At 40.1% G+C, this 27,386-nt stretch overlaps 1 protein-coding gene across 7 annotated transcripts in view; it reads left to right on the top strand.

The window, feature by feature from the left end:
- Window positions 1-27,386, top strand: part of LOC6620040 (5'-AMP-activated protein kinase subunit gamma-1) — a 63,691-nt gene that overhangs the window by 26,909 nt on the left and 9,396 nt on the right. For 4 of the 7 annotated variants that reach the window (XM_032721467.1, XM_032721468.1, XM_032721465.1 and 1 more), the window contains 5 exons: window positions 1,342-1,463; window positions 1,627-2,239; window positions 2,303-2,425; window positions 8,528-8,564; window positions 25,137-25,270. In XM_032721467.1, coding sequence (XP_032577358.1) covers window positions 1,342-1,463; window positions 1,627-2,239; window positions 2,303-2,425; window positions 8,528-8,564; window positions 25,137-25,270 — 1,029 coding nt within the window. Of the gene's footprint in view, window positions 1-1,341; window positions 1,464-1,626; window positions 2,240-2,302; window positions 2,426-8,009; window positions 8,277-8,527; window positions 8,565-23,434; window positions 24,086-24,369; window positions 25,016-25,136; window positions 25,271-27,386 lie in introns of those variants that run through there. The other 3 variants (XM_032721470.1, XM_032721472.1, XM_032721469.1) reach the window with 3 other exon arrangements.

Raw genomic sequence — 27,386 nt, 5'->3', positions numbered from 1 at the left:
GTCTAGCGTGTTTTATAACTGCTTAAATATTGAATTAGACCGTGTCAAATGCTTCAGACCGAACACCAGCTACCCTAATGACAAACATATACTGTTTTAAACTTTGCCCGCCGTGCCAATTATGGACCGCCTTTGTGGTTAACTCATCGCAGTCGTCTGCGACCCTCGGGGCACGTGACTCGGCTTTTTGGACATGAAACCCCTTAGCCGTGAAGAAAGCCGATCGATCTCTTTGTAGTTTACGCTATAAATAGTTCAAAGACAGGTGTTTGCGGTCTTCGATCAAGTTTTTTGGTCAATGTTGCGTGAAAAAGGTACAAGTCCAAGTGAAAATTGGTACATTTGTTTGTAAAAGTTGTTAACACTCCTGGGAATCCAAACAAAACATTCTGCTAAGTTCAGTTTTAAGTACCATTTGTTATAAAACTAAACAGGAAAATATAAAAAAAAACTTTGCCTAATTAAATTTAATATTTATACATTACTTTCAATAAATATTACATAAAGGTAGATTAGCTAGCTATACTTATTAAAACTATATTAGCAGTTTGTTAGACTTGTGTAAGTAAGCTTACATATTCATTTCAAGTAAAAAAAAAATCAAATATGAAAAACAAACAACGGATGAAGTGAATAATTAGTTCATTCTTTGCTGTACTGCAGAACCGATAGATCATTTGTCATAATTAGCTGCTTATTAGCATAATTGTTTATAAACGATTTTAAAGGGGATGCCCCTTGAAGTGAAATAAGTTCAGGAGCTCCATGAATTTTGGTTAGAATTCTCCGAACCGTTGAACTATTGCTTCCTTGACAACGGTCGTCCTGGCCCACATTCGGTTGCAATTTCGCGTAATCATAAATTAATTGACTTCGTTCGATTGGCGAGCAACAGGCGGGATAGGTCTTCCCATCGCCTCTGTCATGGTCCAATTAAAGGGACGCATCGGGTGTCGCCTGCTCCTCCAATTGCCGTCACCCCGGGTTACGCTACTGAATCCATTGTGTATTGTGGCGAATAAATTGTATTTGTAGACAATTCGGCAATAATTGCAGCTGCTAAAAAGAGACGGACAGCACGGGGGATAGTACAAATAGGGGTCAGAGGTGAAAGGATACGGCGGATAATGGATAATGCCGTTCGGCTGGTTCCTTCCAATCAGCCCTTGGTTTTAGTTTGTCTTGGCCAGCGGCGCCAGAAACATGCAAAGTACTCTCGAAATCGTAGTCGAAAGCCCACTGGATGCCAACTCGAATCCCCACATCCACAGCCAAATCCCCATCCCAACACAGCCAAGTCAGCCACAAACTAATTCACAAAAACGCCATGTTCGCTTCCAGGAGCAGGATGGCAGCCTCAGAGAAGTCGGCCGGTTGCCAGGATCCCGACCCTCCAGCGCCCCCGCAGAGCCAAATGCCAAGGCGGCCAAGAAGGCCTACAAGAAGATGGAAAAGGAGCAGCGGTAAGTTCATAAACGAAATTTCAACTAGGCCAAGGGATTATTCAATTGCTAGAAAGTGTAGTATATTTTCAATAACTTAAAAAGAGCTGGAACTAGGAAAAATATTTGTTCGTGCACAATTAAATGTCATTTGTACTAACAAAATTATTTTCTTACGCCACAGTCGCCAGGAGAAGGAGCAGTCGCGACGGGAAAAGGAAGCCCGCAAGCTGGAGCGCGAGACGGCGAGAAGGATCGAACGCGAGGCGGCCAAGCTGGAGAAGATCAACAGGCACAGCGAGAAGATCTCACGCAGCACGGAGCGGATGGCCATGGCGGGTGTGGGATCGCGGTCCGGTTCGCTGGAGCGGAGGCGAAGCGGCGAGGACTCGCCCGTGCTCAATCAGTCGACGGTGCACGGCATAGCGTCACCCAACCGAAGGCCCACGATATTCGACGTGTTCCGCCCGCGAGCGAAATCCGATGCGAAGCGGCAGAAGGAGAAGCACCTGCTGGATCCCTCCTCCGCCGATAGCAGCGCCACCAGCAGCACCTACTCCGTTTCCGGCGGCACAGGCCCGGCCACGGGCTCGGCAGGAGCCGGAGCAGCAGCAGCAGGACCGGGCGCCGCGGGAGGAGCCGGTGGCCTTATGAACTCCATGAAGGTGGCCATGCAGAACTTCAGCCATCGCCAGCATCCCGCCGTGACGATAACGAGCGCCGACGGCACGCAATCAACGGCAAAGAGCAAGTACAAAGATGGCAGTGCCCATCCGCATCAAGGCAGCGACGCGCAGGTGAGTCCTGGCATCCCGCATTATTCCTTTATTTGCCACGCTAATTGATTTCTCTTTGGGCAGTATTACCACACGGTGACGGCGGTGCGTCCAAACTCTTCCCAGCGGTCGCCGATGACCAAGGTCATGGATCTGTTCCGGCATCGATCCAGCTCGGTTGTCAGCGAAGCCGACAAACGCAAAGCGGTAAGTGGACTCTTCTACATTTTAAAGATTTAAGTTTAATGTAATTTGTTAGGAAGAAAGTTTAGTTGCTGTATTAATACATTTTTGTCTGGAGCTTGTATTTTTAAGTATTACTTTATTTATAAGCAATTAATAAGTCATGTATCATATATTCTGAAAATGAATGAATAATTTAAATTCCTCAAATAGAATTTTAGTTTAATATACAAAGCGTAATATTTCAAACTATGTACATTTTCTTATTTAAAACCACGTTCAGTTTATGCTGCTCTTATTTTGAATTTTTCGCTACAAATGCTTACCCGCCATAATTTGAATTCAAATGATTACTTTCAAGATTAATCGATAACTTCGCTGACAGACCTGTATACTGTCGGTTGAAATCCGCGAATGTGCTACAGCGCCACCTGTCGAACTGCAGCTGATACTGATTCAGCGGTTCGAGTCTCCGCTCACACATTCTCGCTGAATAAAGTGACTCCTCTATTAACTTTTTAAATCAACGTTTTTGTATTAATATTTTTATAAGATATTCATAAACAAATACATAGTTTTATTGTCTTAATTTTTAATTCGTTTTTTATGTACAGCATTGCAAGAAGAGGCAAGGCAATATATATTAACATTTTATCTTAAGGAAATAAGCACTTCGTTTATCTAGAAAAATATGAAAAATCTCAACCTTTATTTAATAGAAAACACGCTGATTATGGGTTATTTGGTTCATAAATATCGCTTATCACGTCCTATTAGATTCATAGCTGCGTGATTAAGTGATTACCAGCATTTCACTCCCAAATGCCATGTTGTCTCGAAAAGTCCACTTGAGAGCCTTATCGGCGGCAAGAACTCGTCATTGATAATCATCCAGTCTATAAATAATTATGCGCCATTATTGATTTCGACTCGATAGGCCTCAATCGATTTGATTGATAAGCTTCGTTTTTGATTATCATTTATCGTTTATAGTAGGAGAGGCGAAAGAACTGAACTCGTTAAGGAAATGTATGAAATATTTACCTTTTTTAGACACAGCAAGATATCTTACAATTAATCACTCCAATTAAATGATTATTTTTTTTTGCATAAAATAATATTTAAAATGTGTAAGGATCTAGTTTTTTGCACTCTTTACTAGAGAAATAAGTATGATCAACAACTAAATGGGCAAAGAAATTATTTTTAACAGTGTATAGAAATGGCAAAGTCCTTTAGAGCGAAAGCTTCAACAACAGGTTATCGGCACAGCTGCTTTCCCTCTCCCACTGCTGCCCGCCGTTCTTCGATTCTCTCTCGTTTCTCTGGCAGTTTTTGGACTTTTGCACACTCGTACGAATATTACGTATACGCCAGCGTCGCCGCCGTTGTCACTTGAGCATTTTTTGTTTGGCCGCCGATCGAGCGGATGTGTTGTTATTTTCACTTGCATTTCCAATTGAACTGGCCAGTCGGCCATTGTGCGCGTAATTCTCACTGCTCCTGATCCTTCGGATTCTGGTCGCCATTTCAAATCGGAATGGGAATACAATTCATTCCATGTGTGCGTTGCCCAAATTATAAATAAGCCCATCGCGTGTGTCCGTGTGTTGACATCGAACATTTCCGTTTATTTATTGTTTTTCTTGGCAAGAAAACGTTTTCGGCGGTCTGGAAAAAACTAAAATGTGTGTCTGGAGTGCTATTTTAAATAATTTATTAGAAAACCGATTGCTAAATGCCTATAAATAAATAATAATTTAAAATTTTCAATGAAAATTCATAAAGAAATAATTATAATTTTCGGTTAACTGCGAGTTACTTAAACTAATGCTTTAAATTCTGCCGATTGCTTAAGTATAGCAACAAAATAACGACTCAAAAATGCTGGCACAACCACTGAATAAATAAAGAAATTTTTATATTTATATTCCGTGGCGTGAAAACAAACCATTCTACATTTGCCCAAAACAATTATTTTTAAATCAAACAAATCTATGCCGTTTTATTTCTGCTGCCATTTAAGTTCTAATGTGCCGCGACAATTAATTTAATTTAAAACACACCGCGAATTTCCTCCTTTTTGGCGGACAGTTTGTGTTCTTAATTTTCAAGTTCATTGGCGAGCACGTTCATAATTTTCATAATATTTGTTCTGTGTGCAAAAATTCTTTTTATTTAATTAAAAGCGATTGCTAAGGCATGGAAATGAGCGTATAGAAGGTGTGTGGCAGAAAACGAAAAAGCCGACATAATAAATGATCAACATGTGATCGGTGTGCTTTGGTGCTTTTGGTGGTTATTGTTCATAAAATACGCTAAATAATAGCTGATGGTGCGGTTGTGCTGTGTTCAAAGCCTTTAAGCCAATTTCTTGGTCGCCAATTTGTTAGGTGTCCAACTTTTGTGGCAAGGAAAGTGCTGAAGAGTGTTAGCAATTGTTCTTAACTTTGTACTTGAAATGCCATTTGCCAAACCGTAAACGTAAATTATCGAGCTCTGCTAAATCAATCATCTACTTAATTATTCCATTAGAGATTTTGAAATCTGTCCCAATAGTTTGACGTTTTCCCTGAGGACACGCAGCTGTTGTTAATAATAGGGGATTTTCCACGCCTCAACATTGTTTTCGGGTGATTTGTTGGTCATTATCACTGACTGACGGTTGACTATTTTATGGCATCTCAATGGATGATATCACTGTATTCTCTGGCCCTTTTCCCGCGATTGCTTAACTGGGCGATAAACCGCTAAGAGGTATTTGCAAAATGAAAACCAGAAAAGAAGCAGAAACTTATCAGTTCTGGCCACAAAATCAACAAGAAGGAAGATTCAGTTAGGGAAGCGAAAGCGTCTGGAAATTAATTTAGAATATATGTACAACGGAAGGCGTCCGAGCAGATAAGATAAATGCAAGCTAGGGCGGCTAAATTAAATGGACAAATTTAGCAAATAACCAAATATATAATTGCAGCTGATAGCTCCCTAGATCGAAGCTAGAAATCAGGAAAAGAATTTGATTTCTAATCGGAAGGCCCACCATATTAGTTAGTTCCATCGGAATCAGCTTTCCCTATTTGGCACATGCCCACCACTTGGGATTTCGCTCGCCATTTGCTTTCCACGAGGAAGTGAGAAGAAAGTGAACTGTTTTAAACAGACATTTCTCATTTCTCTGGTTCTGTGCCCACTTATTTTATTATTTCTATTTATGCATTTCGCGTGTGTTCTCTGCGCTTTTTTTAACTCTGCTCGTTAGTCAATCATTTGTCAAAGTGGGAACTTTTCTCTGTTCTCACTACTTGCTTAATATTTCAAGCCTACCGCCTATATTTATTTTGATTTTTATCTCACTTGCCTAGAGGTCAACCACAGACAGGCGACGAAGCTTATTTGTTGATGTGGAAGTTTGTTTATGGTGCGAGAAGCCTGATTTGAAATGTGTAAAAATACATATTAATTTGTTTTTATATAGAGTTCACAAACGTGGGTTTAATCAGGAAAAATTGAGAAAAAGCCAAGTTTATATTATTATTATTATTAATATCCAGGAAAAGTATATCTTTACACAATACATATTCATTTAATTTAATTTATTTTTAGATATATAATTTATAGTAATTGGATAATAAGGTATGCTTGCATATTTATTAAAACAACTTAATAAGCGAGTTCAAATATCTTAAATAGTTTTTTAAAAAGTTAATTAGCTAAATGTTATATTTTAAAATATTTCTATAACGACAACAAATGAGTTCTTAAAAACGTTGATGATTTCACTAAAATGTTTGGTAAAAATAGGTCAAAACGGCTAGTAAATATATTGTTTCACAGAAGGCAACTTTTTTTGTTTGGAAGAAATCTTTTACGCGCTTGGTCACATGCCAATTGGAAATTAACATGCCGCTGTTAACGCAATGTTAATTAAAGGCTTCTAGACTCGATGTTTTTGAATCGAGCGCAGAGCTGGCAGAATTCCAATCAGACGCGGAATGCTAAATGGAACTAAGTCGAATTGATTTGTGGCCAAAAATTAAGTTTTGGCTCAGTTGCCTGGCCAAAACCCTTACCCTTTCTAGCAATATTGATTCCTTTTTGCGTTTGGTTTGGTTTATTTGCCTTTGCGCGAGCAGCTAATTAACGATAATGACTTTTACATTCTGTTTGCGTTTTGTTGTCTGGTCGCGGAGTCTGTTTTGCTAGAATTTTATTTACTTACTATTAGTTTTCCGCGCATTTCTCTAACAAATATTGGCGCTTGCAGCGAAGACAGAAATATTAGAAATGAAAGCGAACTACATACGTTTCTGTGAATTTGCGAATTTTCAATGGTCGTATAAAGGCTAATTATACTTGTATTATTTACGTCTATAATATTCGCTGCTTGTTTGTCGTGCTAAAAACAAGTTACACCGCGGCGGGTAAACAAAACAATCAAAATACGATAAGAACGCAAAAGCACCAGCTGACAATATTAAGTATACGCCCCGAGGTGCGTGGAAATCAGAACTTTGTTAAAAAATTATTAATTCCTTGAGACTCGGTCAGGTGTTAAGTCTGAAAGTATGAGAATTAAATAAGATTGGGTAATATTTTGACGGGCTTTAAAAATTTGCATCAGTCGGTGGCAGCACATTTAGTCGATTGTTTACTTGCTGTAGGAATTTAATATAGATATCTTATATCTGTGAACCCTTCATATCTTTGTCAATATGCGGTTTTGGCCCTCGGCAATTATGAGTGTGGAAATTTTGGTATGTAAAGTCCTTACTTATTGTGAAGCAGAGCTTCTTAATCTTATTTTTGGAAATCAGTGTAGTCACTGAAGTTTTTCCTTAAGTACTGACAGTTTTAATTAGTTTTCATTGTATAGAATCGCTTTCTTCTGGTCTCGTGTCTGCTGCTTTTTATTGGGTGCACCTTTCAATCAAAGTTTTTGTCAATTTCAATTGGACGGACACACGACAGCAGGCAATCAACCAGCAAGAAAAACACGCCTCCTCTCAAATCCACTGAACTTTATGGCTGCGTTCGTTCAATCAACTTAATGCGTCACCAGTTTGTTCTTTAGAATGATCATGCTTTGTGCTTATTTGTTAATTAAAAGAGTTCGGGGTCAAGGATTAATTTGTGGGGTGACGGGGAAAGGTGATAAGACGCGGACCGCTGGAAATAATTATAGCTGCTCCAATGAGATTCCGCGACATTGTCGTTATTTCACTTATTTTCCCATTTCCTTAAACACGAAAACTCGGCGAAAATTCTTGCCGGGTAATTAAAAAATATACATAAATTGGCATTCCCGCGCTGAAAAGGCAGGGAAATTTACATAGTTTATGGGTGGCAATGGCAAATCCCCTTATATGCACTTATCAAATTTTATTTTATTTATTACGGGTAAACAAAAAAGCAGAAAACAAAATACAATAAATGTTTAATACGGCACAGCAAAGCGCCCCTGGCGTTGAGTAGCGAAAGCAAATGTCGCAAGCAGTTGAGCGGCAAGCAGTGCTCGCGGCTAAACAAGCAGTTGACGGCTGAATTTAAATTTGAATTTGAATTGGTTTTCTTGTGTAGACAAACAGTTTATCAATTTTTTAACAAAAATATATATAACCTAAAGTGAACTTTGGTAAATATGAATCACACCAGCTGATAACAGAACAAAAATTTCCAATACAACAATAAATAAAACTGCGACAAAATGTCGGCGGTGAAGCGTTGGATATATCGGCACACTCACTCGAGCAGCTCTGCCACGCCCACCTCGCCCGGCCCCCCGCCCGTCTCGCCCACCAATAAAACGCGTCGTGGGCGCAGCCAGTCCCTCGATGTGCAATCCCTACCAGGAATTCGCGCCATGATGGTCAATAGTGTAAGAATCGCAACTGATTGAATGACATAAGCTAGTCTATAAATCTTAATTACTTTAGTAATAATTTGATAATATTTTTATAGTATTATATTAAAATACACACCTAAACTATGACTAGTGATAAATAATAGCTGATATACATAACATTTTAATGCACATCTGCAGCTATGTATTTATATTTAAGGGAGTTTTAAGCCTTCATGTAACTTTATAATATTTTTAACTTATTCATTTATTTCTTTACTTTACAGCGCGCGGCGGCGCATCAGCAACAGTTGGCTGTGCAAAGTAAGTACGAAATAGAGTTTGCAATTTATTCCAGAATACTTTTAGAACAGCAAGTACCAGGTAGAAAACATAGAAAATAACCATTTACAGAACCCATAAACCGAACCGACTTAATTTAAGCGTCCACAACAGCACGACTACAAAGTCAAATTAACCTTGACTTTGAAAACTGCGCAAAGCCGAAAAGAAACCGAAAACACAACGCGAAAGCAAAAAACAAAACAAACAAACGAATAAGCGAATAAAATTCAGCGCCGAAAACAAAGTTGGAGTTATTGCGCATAGACGAAGTGAAGTGTTTTACATATGTAAATGCCGAATACTAGAATTACTTAACACTTTTATCCAATTCGCTCGGATCGACAACAGCGAGATGGAACGCAGAAGTTCGTCCAAAGCAAATAAACAAATAGCAAAGACGCCGGAAAATGTTTAATTCGATTGCGTGGGTGTGGGAACATCTGTCGCTGTGGAATATTTTTGACTTTCATTGACAACCCGCGAATCGAGTGGTTTCAAAACCACTAATCGGATGGTTAATTCAATCAATTTGTTAAAAGTGATTTATGAAAAATATATAACTGCATTTTTTGTATGTTAACTTTAAGATAACTAAATGCATATCGGAGTATATTTAAATTTAAACTTATACTTCCAGGTTATCTAAATAGTTCTTATCTACAAAAATACTTTTAATTTAAATTATTATCTTGAATCTTTTTTATTTTTGAATTCAAATAGCTTTAATGGCAAAAAATAAAATAGTTACCATAAATTCAATTTAAGCTTTAGTTAAAAGATATTTACTTCTTGCTGAACTTGGATATATTTTAATGATATCTTTCTCACCTAACAAACTTTTCCTCTGTTCATACAAATATGTCACATACTTAGATATCGTATGGTTCATAAAAGTGGAAAATTGTGTCGTTTGTAATTGTTACATCTGCGTTACGAAATAGCGGGAACAACAACTGAACAAATAGAACCGAAGAATGCGCAGCCAAAGCAATTTTCCTATTTCGCGCAACAAAAACCAGACGAAAACAAAATATGTGAATGCGGTCACCGTTATAGAGCCCCAAAAATAGTGTTTACAATTTCTAGACCAGAATTAAATGCCGACATCGTGGTGTCGTGGTGGCTGAGAGAGCGGGATGGAGAGACCCAGACCCAGACCTTTGCTCCAGTGCAGTGTGCGAGCGAGAGGGCTGGACTAACTGTTGCTGGGATGTGTTTACCCTTCGGCTGACCTTGAAAGTTTTCGTGTACAGGCTGCACTTTTTGTTGCTGTTGTGTTCCTTATGCTAAGCTGCAGTTTCAATGTCAGGCGAAAAGCAAAAGTGAGAACCAACCAGCAAACAGGCTCTTCAGTGATGCGAATTTGGCTATTTTGTAGCAGATGCGCTGCTCCCTTATATCGCATATTTGGCTATAGCCAGTTTTTTATTTTGAAAGTTTGAGTTTCAGACAATTTCCACTTCGAACTGTAAATTCAAGTGTGAAATTACTAATATTGTGTATTTTTAAGGGGACTCTATGATTTTAGAATTCCACTATATCTACTCAAAGAAAGCAGTCCGTGTCCACAAACCACTAGTCCCCAACAAATGTTATTTTAGCAATAATTTTCAACCCAAAATGATTTTTTTTAATTTTACCATGAATTGATTTATTTTGGCGATATTTTCGAGAGATACAATTTAGAAATATTTTGGAAGCGCCAGTTGACATCACTACCTCTCCCTCTTCGATGCAGTTGTGTGTTGCCGTATCAAGTGTCTCGGGCCATGACGTAATACAAAAGCGTGCGAGAGCGAGACGGAAGCGAAGAGAGAGAGAGAGAGGCTTAGAAAGCATACAACTCGGAGATTTCGTTCAGCCCACAAACAAATCTCAAGCATCATTGATGTTGAAGGCAGGCGAGACAGTGACAATATGTGTGGGCTTGCTTTATATCATTTTATTTCTTTTTTATTCGTTTTTTTTTTCACCGAGTCAATAGCATAAAAACATACATAGACTGCGCAGCGAGAAAACTAGAACAGACTCGGTGTCTGCAGAAAGAGAGCAGGATGGAGATAGAATGAGAGTGAGCGGATGTTGTGCGAAGGGGGGCAACACCGCCCATGCTAAGGGCGAAATAGGCGAAATATTTGGACTGTTGTTTATTTTGCCTACGTGCGTTACGGCACGCACACCAAGAATCCACAAAAAGAGCATTAGAATCGATGAACGAAGAACCGAGTGGAAAAAAAACAACAAAATAATAACAATAACAGCAATGTAAATGTTAATGCCATGTAAGGCAGCTAAAAGACAACAGCAGTACAGTGGAACCCATCTATGTTACAACACTGCCACGAAATATATTCAAATCTAATCTTATGATATCGAAGCTTCGGATTTCAAAGGTTATGGCGCCTTTGAGAGTACCTTTTAACTTGCTTTAAGGTGGTTAAAACGCCTAACTGAAGCCAAAGCCACATTCATTAAAGTAGTTCTATGTTTAAAAGACGTTCTTTAATTATAAATTATCTTATCTACCAAAATGTATTTTTGAAAGCAAAAGATCTTTCACAAGTGCGATGGTTTGAGTTATAGAAGTGTGCCTGTTTTAAGTAATATCCCATATAAACGAGAGCGGCGGAGAGAGTTCCAGAAATGGATCGGAAAACAGAAAGTGGTTTTTTGTTGCCCAAGGCGGTCAGCTGACTGCGAGCCACGCCCCAAAACGCCCCAGGCAGGGCCCTAACCAACTCGAAGTTGCTTATCTATTCAAGTTTTCAGGTATTATTATGTTTCTTTCTTTGCCGATTAGGCCACCTCTGCGGCGTTTTGCTTTGCTCGCTTGATTTTCTGTTGTGCTCACCTTTTTCTCGCGCCGCTGTGTACCGTGTAACGAGTATATAAAACAGAGAGGCCCGCACTCACGCACACACCCTCGTACCGCCTTGCCGGTTTACACACAGATATGGGAGTATATATACACATATGCAGCTGCAGATACAGATACAACTACAGTTATACACCGAAGTGCGGAGCACATGGGCGGACCGACCAACCGACCGCTTTCAGTTCGATTCCAACAGCCGGCAGAGTCGGATGCTCAGCCACGTGACTTTTGAATTTCGATCAGTTAATTTCTTCACTGAATTGGGAATTGTGACTTGTGTATGGTGTGCATTCACTAATTAAAAATAAAATTAATTAAAACGTTTAGTCGAAAAAGCAAATAACTCGAGAAGTGGCCCGTCGATCAGAGTGAAATAATATTTAAACGGTTGGAAGCCACGGGGGAATTATTATTAATTTTTAAGACGCGAAAACATAATTAGTTTTGAACCAAAGACAAAGAAAACTGGATTTTCGGACAGCACACGAAAATATTCCCGAGCTATCCGGCTATAAATATGCATGAGCGGGCAATTTATGGTCAAAACTAAACAATAAAATTACCGCAAAGTCAGCTGAATGTGCGTGGAAAACCTTTTCGATTCTTATAATTTAACATTTAACAATAGTTGAATAATTCGAAAGGAATTGAACAAATGAAATATTTATAACAACCGTAAATGCAAGTGACTTTTATATTTTTAGGATGCCGTACGCAATCCAGATTAACTTTAATGCCCAAATAAACAAGTTTAAAAGCCGTCTCGCTAATTAACGAGATAATTTAACGAATTACAAAAAATACGAGCACCCAGCAAAATGCGAAGAGATCGGAGAAACATTTGCATAAGTTAAAGTTTAATTTGAGCGAGCAACCAAGGACGTGTAATTGCCATAAAAATTAAACAGATAAATAATTTCAGCCGCCTAAAGCAACGGGGGGGCAAAAATAGACCATGTGACTAAGTTTTATAAATAAAATACATTTAAATGCACAGAAACAACAGTGAGTGAGAAAAGTGTGACGACATTTCTGAGATGAAGAAATACATTTTATTCACAGTTAGAGTGCTGATATCAAAAGAGATTCTTATTTGTAGAAGACACTAAATTATACTTTTTTAGGGAAAATGGATTCAAAACTGAATTTTTTCAAAACCTAATTATAGAAAACTTGCCTAAGAAACTAGGAAACCGTTCGCTTACCGGCGAAATATTTGCGGACTCGCGCGGCGATTGATTTGATTTAAGTTTTTGTTTTCTTGTCCCACGACATTTCGGTTCTTTGCTCCTCGCCAAAGTTTATTTAAATAACTAAAAAGGGGGAATGATGGGATTTGATTTATCGCCAAGAGGCGCCAATCGGCTGCTGTTTCGCCGTTAGCTGAGTTTTTGACGTAAGCGGAGGATGATATTTTAATGAGCCGGAAAGAATATACATACGGTGATGTGACTGTTTCTGTGCGGCATTTTGTGATTTTGTGGGTTTTGTTTTGCATAATAAACCATGATTAAAATTGGATAAAGCCAAATGATCTGGAAACGGGCTCTGCAGGTGTTATTTTCGCCTGATGTGATCTTTGCTCCCTTCTTTCGAATTTCTTTTGTGCCTGGTTTCTCGTTACTGGCGTTTATAAATAGCCCACAGTTCTCTCAATTGGCCAGCAATCGAAATCGAATGCAAGGCTAATCAATAAATAATTTCATAAAAATAAAAAACGTTTATTTCTGTCACGATTCGAATGCGATCGCAGATGGGCAGCCGCGTTTCCCTCGATTTATCAATATATATTTACATATAGTACTATTATAGTTGGCACTGATAACCTCGCAGAGCATCAGAGCTTTCCGCAATCACCACCACCATAATCGGCAATTGAAATCCGCTTGGAATAGGTCAGTTTCGGATTCAGTTTCCCTTGGCAATTCATTTATGAGGCACAAACAATCTGCTCCGCTGAGATACTTTATAGTTAGTGCGTGGGTTAAACAAATAGAATACGAAAGCTGAGTAAATGTAAATATGTTTTGCAGCTAATTTAATTGAATTTATGCGCGCTATCAAATGCTTCGCAAGTGCTGCAGACACTCTATGGTTTTTGTTTACGTGTAGGTTCTATAAATGAAATTAATTTCGGAGCAGCCGGCTCAAAACAAGATAAACAACAACAAAACAGCATGTGGGAAGTTACTCTTTTCACTCGGATTTCTGTTAAAAAAAAAAGGAGAAGAAGGAGGAGGAGGGGAGAATTTCAAGAGCGTCGAATAGCGAAGAAATGAAAACACGGCAAAGAAGAAATTGCGCAGCAAAAATATTCTGCTGCGCTTTTTTTACCGCTGGTATTTTGTTTTTGGACAACCACCACTTGAGAAAAAGAGAGAGAGAGCACTTCGCACTCTCAGGGAAAAAAGAGCAGAAGAGAACTTTTGCCGATTTTGCGTGCGGCGCAAAAGGCTCCGAATCGAGACAAGCCCTCGGCAAACTTTGAGATACATTTGGTTCCACACTCGCCTCCCAGATTTATGCCCCAATGTCTTTGGATCAAGGTAGTTGAGGTGCTAAGAGCCTCGCCAGTGTTTGGCAATCCGAAAAGGGCACTCAAACATCCATGCAAACACACTGAGTGGGTTGTAAACGTTTTACGATCGTGTAATCTATGGTTAGAACTGCCTATAAACTCACATTTAGAAGGGGTTTGTTGCTTATAAGCGTGTGCATACATATACATATATTCAGAAGTTTTTGATTTCGATTTGCGAGCAACACAACGCATTTCATTATTTGTATAAGAACTTTAAATTCTTGGTACTATACATAACTCAAATAAACAAACTTGAAATCTTGCCTATATATACCGAAGTCATTAATAAATTTACGGCATTATTAAGTCAACCAATTAAGTTAATATCGAAAGTTCTTAAACAATACCCAACAATAATTATGTTTTCATTCATAATTAATGCACATCAAATGCACATTTGCAAATATGCACAAATGTATATGCAAATACAAATTAGTAAAAATTTCCGAAATCTATACTTCCAAACGCAAACAAGATTTGAATATTTTTCCACTGCGTAGAATGCAACAAAAACTGAATAAACTCAATATATTTTCGAAACCTGTTTCAAAAACTAAACTGTTACGGAATTAGTGTTGGCTGTTTATTTTGCGTTGACTAGTTCACTGAACTGCTGGAAAGTTCCAAACACACTCGTTTATCTGAATGTATTTCAGATGCAACTTTCGGGTATTTTCAATGCCATGTTTCGAGTTAATCAATCATAACATTTTCCATTTCGTAACACGCATCTTAAATACGGTTTTTACCGATTTCTGTAGATTAGACCTCAACTTAAAAGCTTGTTTCGGATGTTTGTTGTTTGCTTGTTTCTACGTACTAAGTGGAGGGGTCGCCTGAGAATTAGGTCAAGACGAGGAACTTACTTTAAACGGCAATTAAATTTCTGTTTACTTCGATTTGCTGTTGTTTCTCCCAAGCTGTTTAATTATAATCTCGGCCCGCAACAACATAAATATTTCATATCGCCCCCCGTCTGATGATCGCCTTTTGTCTTATTGTTGTTCATGCTGTGTTGCCTTAATTACAACACGTTGCGATTGCAGTTGTCTGCTCTTGTTGTTGCCGCATAAATTTTATAGTGCACTTAGCATACAGGGTGCTCCAGAATTCTAAATGATGCCAGATTGAAAACGTTCTGGAAGCTTCCGTTGTGCATCCTCAAGAAAGTTGTGCCACTTTATTGTAGTGTTTGTCACCACAAAGAACGCGCAGATTTTGTGCAATTAACTTTCATTTTCCTCCTAATTGTTTAAAGCCGCTCCTATTTCACCATTTCACCATTATGGCGACTAAATATTCTCGGTAATTCAAGGACATTTCTTTCCGTTAATTGAGTTCACGCCAGCGAACTTAATGAGATCCCCAGGCGGTCTCCTCTTGGCCATCGTCTTGGCTCGGACTCGTTGCCGTTTCCCTGGCCAGCTTGTTAAGTCCCGCGGAACGACCTCTGCCACTCGGTTGGATGTGGATGTGGATGTTGACGTCGCACGTCAGCTCCAGACCACGCCCATGAGCAAACATTATACCTACATACATATATTCTCGAGTACATATATTCCAACTCGCACACTCTGCGGCGATTGTCCTTGAACTGGTTTCTGTCACTTAATCCTGTATCATATGGACAATAAAGGCATCTGCGGCGCTTTGGACCAAGAAATCGCCCCATTATCAAGTGAACGAGCTGAATGTGTGCAGCTAGTGAGGCGTACAGTGGAAACTGGCCAAGAAGGTCTGCTTAAATTTGTATATTAGCTGAAACTTATTAATCAGAACTTTAAGAATACTATGTTAGAAAACATAACTTACTCGAAAAACCAAAGGCTCTGATAAGCAAAATTATATTATAAATTATTCATTCGAATAATTTACACAAAATACTATAGAATCCTATAAGTTAAAGTGCACAAACAACTAAACAACGTATGACAATAAGTCTCCCATACTTAAATCCAATATAGGGCCCTAAAACGTGACTTATTCTTACTTTTTGCTCCTTTTCTTCGTCGTTTTGCGAGCTGCTAATTTAAAATACAAATTTTCACTGCAATTTACGGTTTTTAGCACGCAGCTCTTTATGGTGTTTTATATGAGGGGTTTGTATAGATTCGAATACAGATGTGTGGACATATACATATATAAATCAAATATGAGTGTGGCTAAAAGTCAAACACACCCACTTTAAAAGCCGATAATTAGCATGCACGATTTACTGACCGTTTCGCGCGCCCACTATATCCCCACAATATCCAGCGACACAAGATCAGATCTGGATGCGGATTGACCTTGGCCGACCCTCCAGGGGGAGGTGACTAATCGAACAGCTTTCGATTGGCATCGCGACAGGAACATCGGTTGGTCAACAGCAAATGCTCAAAATTCGCGTCGCCTTGAGTGGGTAAACAACTAGCAGGTCTCCACCCCCCCGAAATGTATCTACACCAGCACGCGGCGAATGTATCTGCAGTTGCAATATAGTTTATATTTACCGAGTGCACACAGTGGGTTTTTGTACTCAAATCTACGTACGTCCGATGTGCAGCCACGACTTTGCTGCGCCCGTTGATAACAAAACAAGAATAACAATTCACTTGTTTGTTCATCGTTTGCACCGCTAGATATGCACACACTCATTTGGATATACATACATATACACACAGTCGATTGCAAATATATGGACGGCAATAGTACACACGTACTATGTATATCCAAGTGTACTTTCCTATAGTCAACAAATTAATTCCATGTAAGATCTGTTGAGAACCTGTGAGCAATTAATAATGTTTTGCTGAGGAGGCTTTGCGGGTCGAGAGGATGATAATTGTTAATTTAGCTAATTGAGATTTTTATGTTTTCACATGCGGAAGTTGTAAACTTTTTATTTGCCAAATCGAGGTTCAACGAGTTGACAGGAGTGCTAAAAAACAGTAGGACTATTAAATAATACTAAACTACTTGGCAATGCTAAACGCTGTGAGTTAGGACTATTATGCTGTTTTTAGCACACACAGGATTCACAGGACACACAACAGACCCCATTAATTTATGCTTTTCATTTGAGTTGCCTGACATTTCCATTTTCCATTCACTGTCCTCCCAACAACTGTCTGTATTCCGTATTCCGCACATATATCCACCCATTATTATTCTTGCCATTGTCCTTGACTGCAAAAGGAAAGAAAAAACGTAGAATGTGCTGTAATCTTCGTTGTTTTCCCGGTCTCTGCAATCTTTGTACACCGCATCTTGGCCAGATGCCAAATGCTAAGTTCAATAGCCACAACACAGGCTCATAAAAGCCAATTAGCACTGCCGCACAACCTGCCAAATTTCGATACCGAGACTTGTGCGTCGACGTCAGTAGCGGGAATGGTCTGAAAGTCTTAGAAGATAACAACAATCTTAGAAATTGACATTTCGCATCAGTTGGCCAAGCAATAATTGCAAACAATAATTGGCTAGCGATACGCCAACTTGTATAACGTATTTTAAGCCAATGGTTTAGAAATAACCCATAACCATTAATCTACATTAATTTGAGGTCTTTGAATATGTTCCTTGGCATATAAATATAATTAGAAGTATTCACCTAAAGGTAATGAAAAATTACGTGTTTAAATTGTTTCGTTTGTTTGCTGTGCATAGGCATTCCCCCAATTTATTGTTTGCTTCTTCAAGTTCTGTTTCCTTTTCACTTCTCTTTGCCTCCACTTTCGTGGCCTATTTGATAAATCGCCTTCGGGTGACGTAAGCCCAAAAAAGTCAACTTCCCGGCGCGTGAATCTCATTTGTTATGATCCTGGAAAGCCCAAAATGACGCAAAAGAAAGTACAGCAGAAGATAGCAAAGTAATTTACATATTGGCCAGATAGAGCTGCACACACACACATGCACATATTTGCATTCGATGGGCAACAGTCAATGCCAGCGCTGGGGTTAAAGATCACCAGATAATACGGATTCAATTGCGCGGAAAACCCAAGCCCAAGTCAAGCCCCCGCCACTTGCCACTTTCCGCCTGCTGAGGTGGCCACTTCACCGGTTGGTTATGCAAAGAGCTGAAATGTGAATCAGATGTCCGACTCCATTAGAACGGCAAACAGAAAGTCAGCTAGCTGAAATGAAACAACAACTAACGGCGGCGCACTCATTAATTGAATTCAAGTCATACACTGCAAAAAAAAACATTTATTTATAAGATTGGGGAATATGCATAATTTATTTCACTTTTTCTCCTTGTTGAATTGGACACAACACAAGTTCTTCTGCTTTCTTTTTGTTTTCAGTCTGAGATACACATATTCATATATATCTTAATTTACTAAAGTTTTTCTCAGTGTAGTAGTGAGTAGGCGTGTGTGCCCTTGCGAGTGAACTGCACTTGTTGCTGCGAGGAAATCTTGACTCGACTGCCGGCTCATTTCATTTGCAAATTTCTCCGGCTGCGACCGATTGCACACGGCAAACAAACACTGGCCACCAGGGAAGCTCCGTGTGCACAGCTATCCGTATGACCACGTCCACGTCCATTCAGTGTGTGTATGTCCAGGTGTTATATAAGCCAAACGCATGAGTCGAGTCATCACCAGAGGGCGTTAGAGGTCTTCTTTGCTCGGTGATGTTTGTCCTATGCCACATATACTATATATATACTATATAAACTATCTAGTCGGATATGTAGAACTTCTTATGGAGGAACTCACTGGAATGACTGACTCGAAATGTGGATCACAATGTGAGCTGTTTGCCATTAATTTATGCACTTTTGCTTCTTCTTTTCACTATTTGCGGATTGGCAGACAATAAATTCAATGGCATACGGAGTCACCGATTTGTATGCTGTTTCTAATGAGATGTATATTAATACTCATAAACTATTCACAAGAATGTTTGTTTCGTCGAATTCTTTGAATAGTAAACAACTCACATTAAATGTCATGAATTTTAGCCAAGATTTGACTTAACGCTTCTTGTTGATGGCGTGTATTTCTTTCTTCATATTTTTTTTAGTTATTGTTTAAATAAAATAAACTTTTTCTAATAGTCAATTTTGAAGTGTGCAATATATTCAGAGGCAATGCTTTATACTTTCCTTATTTATTTGTGTTAGTAAGACTTAGCAATCTTCTGATGTTGACCCTTCTGTCAGCGGTATGTAAATTGACTAGGACACGTCAAGATCGCATTAACCAAGATAGAAAATGCATGTAATTGGAGGACACATATCTATTCTAATCGACGGGATGCGTCGAAAAATTTGCTTTCCCCAAGGTTCCTTTCCGATCTGCGGTTCGGTTCAGTTCCGTTTCTTTTCTTTTCTATTTTTTTCTTTTATTTTCCGAACCCGAAAACCGAAACCAGAAAATAATTAGCGGATGGCAGCGGCGTGCCGTGCAATGTTTTGTTAAACGTGCGGTTGCCAATGACTGCACTTCCGCTTGTAGTTGCAAACATACATACAATACTTACACTGCATTTGTTTAATTGCATGGCTCTAATGATGCGGAAACAGCAACAAAAAAAGGGGGGAAAGAGGGGTAAGGAGAACACATTTCCCGCCCACTAAAACTTGGACGTACGCAATGCATCCTAACGTGCGCACAAGTAATTCGCATGTGGAAATTAGTGACAGTTTTATGGGTTTGTTCTTGGAAATAAGTGGGCTGTCTGAAATTGCAAGGACATTTCGATTGTAAGAGCTTACAGTCAAATGTTGTCCCCGGCACACAAAGTTCAAAGTTTTCAGCGAAGGTCGCGACCTATGTGCATTCCAACAAGGATTATATTAGTGTTGACAGAAATACTGACCAAGTTAGTGGGTTCAGCGACTCCTTAGAAGGTCACTGCGTGTCACGGCTCTATTAGTATTGGGGTGACAACTGTCCGATAAAAACCATCGATTAGGTTGCCAATTGTCAGTTAGTTGAGTGGCATTTCACTTAGATAGTCGAGTGGAATGAAGCTATGAAGTGCACGAAAGTACAGTAAATTACGCGTAATTATAAACCATTTTAATAATGACACTACTTGACAATGGCCTACGTTATGTGAATTATCCATTCGGAGTCACTTACAAGCTATTTAATATCTATATCTATTGATTATATATCAACATTTTCTATAAATAATACACCCAATTTCAATAAAGTAAATATGTCTACTCGAAATTACTTCAAACTATTGGCCAACATGGTACACATTCATTTCGAAACCAGAAGCACGAAGATCGAGAACGTCGCCCTTAAAATAGTTATATCATCCAACAGCTCGTATTTGGAATGCCAGCCCCCAACCAACCCCTCTTACCCTTTTAATCCGTGGGCAAGTTCAAATATTTGCCCCGACCGATCCTCCTGCTTTTCGAGCTGAATCATCGGGTTATCTGCTTTCAGCGCAAAGAGCCAAACAAAAGTCAGCACAAAACAAGCCGTAGTTGAAGCCAAATGCGAAATTGGAGGAGGCTAAAAACAAAATAAGAACCAGAGAAGAAGAAGCTACTTAAATCGCACACCTTAGCACATCCGTCAGAATGCCCCCCACATGACCAGTGCATGGCGATATGGGAATAGAGGAGGGAACCGGGCGGAAAGTGCTCCGTACTTATCTACACATATCCAATATCCAATCACGTTCAAGGTAAATGCTGGCCGAATTTCGCACAAACTTAACTACGATGCGGAGCCCATAAATAAATTGTTTACAGTTACTCGGGCTACTGGGCAACCAAAGATAAATTAAGCATACGCCCCATAGTCGGTTAAACACCTTTGTTTGCACCTTTTTGGTCTTTGTTTATGGCTCCCTTTCAATCACATCTAATTCGCGATAGGCAGGCACAACGCAAACAAACACAGCGCTTATCAGCCCAAAACGTTAGCGTAGCATAGTATTTCCTTATCGCCGGGGCTCGTCTAGTGGGGGTCTGCCTGATAATTCAGCAATTTAAAAATTTTGCACTCCCTAATCAAAGTTCTCTTGCGCACACACTTGACCTAAATGCGCAATTCTTGGGACCTATAGACTTTTGGAGCCAACTGTATAGTACATAGCCGAAAACCAATCTGTGTGGTAAAATATATTTCTTTAAAAGCGTACAAGATGTAAAAGGATTTTCCTTCAAAAGAAATAGTTAATCAAGCTTTTGATTGTAAAAAAAAACAAGACTATCGTATCAATGGAATAAATTGAGAGAGTTTCTCGAGAGGGGTTCAATCGCCGAACCCCTAAAATACTCCAGTGACGTACACGCATATATAGTATAGTATTATGTACCATCTATATACTTTCACTTTCTTCACACGCATGCGTCATAAATCGGGGCCCAAAGTGAAAAGTCGGAAAGGAAGTTGACCTCCGACAATCGTGTTTCTCTTTTATAGATTTGGGGTGTCACGTTTCAAAATATTGCATACTTAGAAGCGCGTTCTGGTCCTTCTGCCAAAAAACGCACTTAAAACGCCAAGACGATTTTTCCTATACTCGCCCAGAAAATTCTTTCACTTTTGAGTGATTTATGGACGAGTTATGTGTGTGCCCTTCAAATGCCCTTCAACTAATTCGAATGGTAATCCGCCGCAGTTGCTAATGGATTACACATGGTCGAGTGTTGGTTGCACTGAATGGGGGGAAATGGTTCAATTCATGCTTTTACTTTCGCTTTCTGCACTCACATGCATACATGCATACATATGTACTTAGATTTCAAGGACGACCAACAGCCCCGCTGTTAGCGCTAACAGCGCTGTTAGCTTGCCCTCTCATGCTCTCTCTCTCTCTTTGGCACTTGTTCGACAGCACGTGCACCGTTTGTTCTTTTCATTCTCATTCTTCTTTGGGATTTTGAGCCAAGCGGTTGTGTGCGTATCGGTGTTCGTGTGTGTACGTGCGTAGGCGGCCGGCCGTATTTTTATATGCATGTGTATATAGAATTCCGCATTATTAAACAAATTTGATTACTGGTAAATAAGTTGGCGACTTAACCTCAATTGAACCGGCTGCTCTCTTCGCTCACTTTGTTCTACGAATCGCAATGTAAATTGCATTAAATTTGATCAATGTTGTGAAATATCCCCCTGAAAGCCTCTTGAGAAAGCTAATCAATATTCCTGAGTGTTCTGCCTCTTTACGTACATATTTTCAATCTTTCCCATTTGTTTTTATCAGTGCGCCTTCGGCTCTTTCTTCATTTGAAATCGCTTGCCGTGTTGTTATTGTTGCGTTGATAATAAAAATAGAACTTAACTTTATTTTCTGTGCTTTGCTTTGGCTCGCTTCTCGAATGCCCCGCCCCCGCCCGACTCCCCCTCTCCCACTCCTCCTGCTGCGTTTGTTGTTTGTTTTACACACAGCGATAAAGATAAAGGCCGTTTATTTAAATCAAGCATGCGATTTGAGTGCTCATGTGAGTTGATCCCGAAGAGTGAACAATTCTGATATATACTTATATGTATATGTAGCTTTTCTCGAACAGATGCAACTCTGCATTATAAAATAATTTAATTACCCAAGAGGCTGGGACAACCGACAGCCCGACAATAACCGCAAGTGCGGCAGGCCTAGAAAGCGGGCCAGGCGACAAATGTGACGATTGAACTCTTGCAAAATTGTAAAGTAAATCCAATATAGTCATGAATTGGAAATTATTTTCCTATAGCTACTGCAATGCAGTCTTGGAAATCTCAGTCCAATATATTTTCAAGGGTTGAACATATTTAAACATATTTAATGTTTGTGCAAATATAAAATTTCGAGTTAATTTATTTTATTGCGCTTTCGTGGCATTGAACTTTGTAAATTTTGTCGCCTGGGTCGCTGAACTCGCCTAGAAAAGTGACCCTGAGCGCATGTTGCATGCGTGCAGGCGACGCGTGCGTCGCAAACGATCTGTGTGGAAATCGTTCCGATCGATTAGGCCTTTATTTATTTACCCGCTACATTTGGCAACGGCTTCGCAACGACAACAAGGCAGGGAATTAAATGAATTGATATAAATGAGAATAAAGCTATGCGCGCATTGACTCTGCCTTGTTGTTTTGCAATGTGGGTGGTAGTGGTGAACTTGCTCAAGTGCATTCATCATTTGATATATGTTGCTGGCGGCGGCTGACGCTATTTTTTTAAACTGTCGATTACGGCCAATATAACTTTTACAAAAAGTGTTTAACAATATTGAAAATAAACAATCGCGTCGTGGAAAGCAAAAAACGACAGAAAGAACAAATAAAACGCGGCGATGTGTGCAGCTTTGACTTAATTTCAGTGCGTTCAACCTAGGAGCAAACGAGACGGATAGCGATAGAGGGGGATGCAGAGCAAAAGCTTTCGAGCAAGTGCATCGATAGTGGGCGAGAAGGAGAGCGAGAGAGTGATGTGTTGTATTTTTATTTACAGTTGAACAATATTATGTGACTTTTACAAGGCGAGACAGAGACAGCGACAACCGATCGCAGTGCTTACTTTAACCAAATTGACAAGTGCAACAATAACAACTGTTTTACACTGCGTTACAAAAGTGTAACAACATCAAGAACTAAACAATAACAAAAACAAAACGAAAATCAACAACAATTGACAACACAACGGGAGAAGGAGAACGGCCCAGCAATGCATGGAATAACACACCTGTACCGCCAGCATGCCGTGGAAAAACAGCTGAGCGGTGGCGAGAGCTGGTCCCGCCAAATTTACCCGAGCTACGGCAGCAGTGCCGATGCCTCCTCGCAGGGTAGTCGCCTCTACAGCGTGGACTCCTCCAGCAGCTCCAGCTCCAATTCCAATAATTCCGGAGGTGGCGGCAGCGGAACTGCAGGCGGTGAGAATTTGGGAGGGGTCACCGGCAGCGCATACGCCCAGTGGCAGAGCGACCGACACTCTCTGCCACAGGCTGTGCCCGATGCCCCTCGGTCGCTGGCCAACCACCACTACCGCAACTCGCCCACCCACCAAGCCCACTACCAGCAGCCCACTAGCGGCAGTCTCAAGCGGACACCCTCCTCGAAGCGCAGCTTCTTGGATCGATCTCACAGTCCGGCTATATATGGCGTGAGTAGAATGGTCAAGTCAAGGATGCAAACCGATCAGGAAAGCGGAGAGAGTATTTAATATCAGTGACTCAGCGAATAAGTGAATTAGTGACTCTCTGAAGGAAACAGAAACCAATAAAAGAATATTATACTTAAACAAAAGTAAACACCGTAATTGATAATGATAACCGGAATAGTTGATTAAATTTTTAGAATTCAGTATGTTTCTGGCTTATAATCGGTTTGCAACCATTAATCGGATCTTTAAAAATTTAGTTAATCCTATTGAATCAAAACTTTTAGAGCATGCGTCGCAGTGCAGGTCCGGACTTCGGCTCTCCACCGCCCACCGCACCCGTCGGTGGAGGCGGTTACTTCCCACACGATCTCGACGACATATACGAGAGCCAGGCGGACCATCAGTATTTCACCCACACGGGTGCCAGCGGACCCCAGCAGCAGCGACCCACGGCTATCTCGATCTTCCATCGAGTGAGCGCTGCCCACACCTCGCTGGACGACTATACTTTGACCGGAGATGCATCGCGCCAGTCCATGAATAGTACAGACAGCGGGGTGAGCAGCGGACCCTTCAATCGCCAGCGTTTCGACAACTCGTCATTCGCCAAGAGTCTCAGCATCGACGAACAGGACCCACAGCACTCGCCCCATAAGGATGGTCACAGCAAGCACGGAAAGCACCATCACCATCATAGCCATCACCACCATTCGATCCACGAGCTAGTGAAGCACTTTGGCAAAAAGATGCACCTGTGGCCGAGGAAGCACCACGACGCCCAGAGCGTTTGCACCTCGCCACAGAACGATCCGCAGGAGAACTTCCGCACCAGATCCAAGAGCTTGGATGTGAACACGCTCAGCCGCCCCAACCGCATTCTCGATGACTGCGGAGCCACCTACAAGATATACGATCGCATAGTCAAAGAAGGTAAAGGATTTCGGGCGGGTTACTTTCCATTTGGTACTTGCTGTTCTATTAGGTCTAGTCTTACTCCTTAAATTCTACATTCAAGCACCTGTACTGATAACAAGTTGATGTACTCTTTCAGGTGCTCACATGCGTCGTGCCTCCGCGGATTTGGAAAAACGTCGTGCATCAGTTGGCGCCGCCGGTCGAGGACTGCGAGGGGATGGTACTTTGGATCCACACCATGCAGCCATCCTCTTTAGAGACTCACGAGGGGTAAGTTTAAAACTTGAAGCTATCATATAAATTAGAAGAGGGAGTATCTCATAAATTGTCTCTAAGTAAACTGAAAAGTTGGATTTCTTAATCTTGTTTGGTTTGATAAATATTTTGAAAATTTAATTAGGGAACACATTTAAGGCAAATCTTTTTGGCTGTGACATACATAATTATCATCCTCGTTATGCATAACAAACGACAAACTGCGTAGAAAATATGCCTCACCTTTTTATACAATTATCTCTCCAACTAGATGTAATAATTTATGATCTTATCGCAAGTATTTTCCCCTCCACTTTCTGGGTTGCCTTTTTTTATCGCCTTAAAAAGCAATCTGCTCGCTTCTCTGATTCAGAGCTATTAATAGCTTAAAAATACACTTCTATGAATCTCCTTTTCTCTGGGGCTTACTCTGTTTGACTCCTCCCCCTTCTTGTTTACTTCGTTCGGTTCGCTTCACCTTGACATTTCTGATATACTCTGTTGCCCGTTGAGAAATGCGTTTTCCCAGTTGCTTGCATAATACCTTCAAGGTCGTGTTCTGTCTTCGTAATTCTCCCTCTTCTTCTATTGGCACTTGTTGAATGTTGAAAGTATCAAGCAATTTGTCAGTTTTCCAGAACTCCATAATATCCCTTAGCCTATTTTCTTTTATATAGCATACTTCAAGGTTTTCGCACTTTACACAATGTAGACTACATGTAGAGTTCCACGCAGCGTATTAAATGTACGTATTACGTATACGTCGTGAGCACCCATTAAATCATATTGAACTAACAACTAGGGATAGTCACTTACATTTGAAATTTTAGCGACATTGGTGAAACAATTTCAATGAAGTGAGTCACTTTATATTAAAAACAAGATGTCATGCTTATAGCCAGTTGACTTCTCTGATGGTTTTGTCATCAACTTTGAATTAGTTGGAGAATTTCCTTTCACTGGGTTTTCGCCCACACCTACATACATATGTATATGTAAAACCCAAGGCCTCATAATGGGCCTAATGACCATTATAAACACTTATTATATTGTTACAGTCTGTTATTGTTTACTTCTCCGTCCACAACGTGGTCACCCATGGAAACTGGTTTATATCGATAGATTTGAATCATGTGTCAAGTGTTTGTTGTTATACTATGCACATTCTTGGGAATTCTTTGCGAACTTTTTTGTATTCTGACGTCAGCGGATTGGGCTTTCACCATTAAATTCTTTTTGGTATTGGTTTGATATTGGTATGTGCCCGCTAATGATGATGATTAATTAGCCAACTACTCTTCACATGTCAGGCTTTTCTCACTGTTCTTGGCTCCCTCTCTGTCTCTCTCTATTTCTCATTTCTCTTTAGCAAGGCCACAATCTTGCAGTACCGTTTGCCTAACTTATCGCTCAAAGAAAACACTAAATGTACACAGAAGCTCTTTGCTTTTTGGATGCGTATTTAAACTGAGTCACTTGACTCTTGAATTGAGTGGATTCGCCTTTTAGTCGTGTACCCTTGTCGCTTCTTCTTCTTCTTCCGCCTGCAGTGGCCTTCTTGAGCTTTTCGATTGTGGGTGCAAGTGGGTCTCTCTCGTTGTCTTCTCTCTTGTTTACTCAAGCGATATAACGATTATGTCGAAAAAGAATGAAACGAGCTCCATTCTGCATACGGTATTCATAATTTCCACTCGGCTGCGATCTCTCTCTCTCTCGGGTAAGAAGAAAACACCCCACAGCAGGGAGACAGCTGAAAGATAAGCAAAGCAAATGAGGTGAACCGTTGGACAAACCAAAAGTTTATTTTCGATGCAGTCAACCCAGATTTTTACTGCACTCGAAATAATTATTGGATCGTACTTTTCAGATTTTTGCAGTAAAAGTTAAAATATTTTTATAAGATCAGCAAGCTTCAGGGTGACGACATCTAATCAATCAATTGTTGCAATTTATAATATCATCAGAATGTGTGATTTATTGCGATTATTTTGTGGAGTGTAAGTGCATTCTAGGGTCTTGTAGCTTCGTTACAATTACATTTACATTGTGTGGCGTGTGTGTTCTTGTATTTTCCTATACTCTAGCACTCTCGCGAACTTTTGGCGCTCTCCTAGGCCAATCCACTCGCTCT

The sequence above is a fragment of the Drosophila sechellia genome, chromosome 3R (assembly GCF_004382195.2).
Source record: "Drosophila sechellia strain sech25 chromosome 3R, ASM438219v1, whole genome shotgun sequence".
Classification (NCBI taxonomy): Eukaryota; Metazoa; Arthropoda; class Insecta; order Diptera; family Drosophilidae; genus Drosophila; species Drosophila sechellia.
Note: the sequence above shows the minus strand (reverse complement) of the source record. Positions and strands in the feature narration are given on the sequence as shown.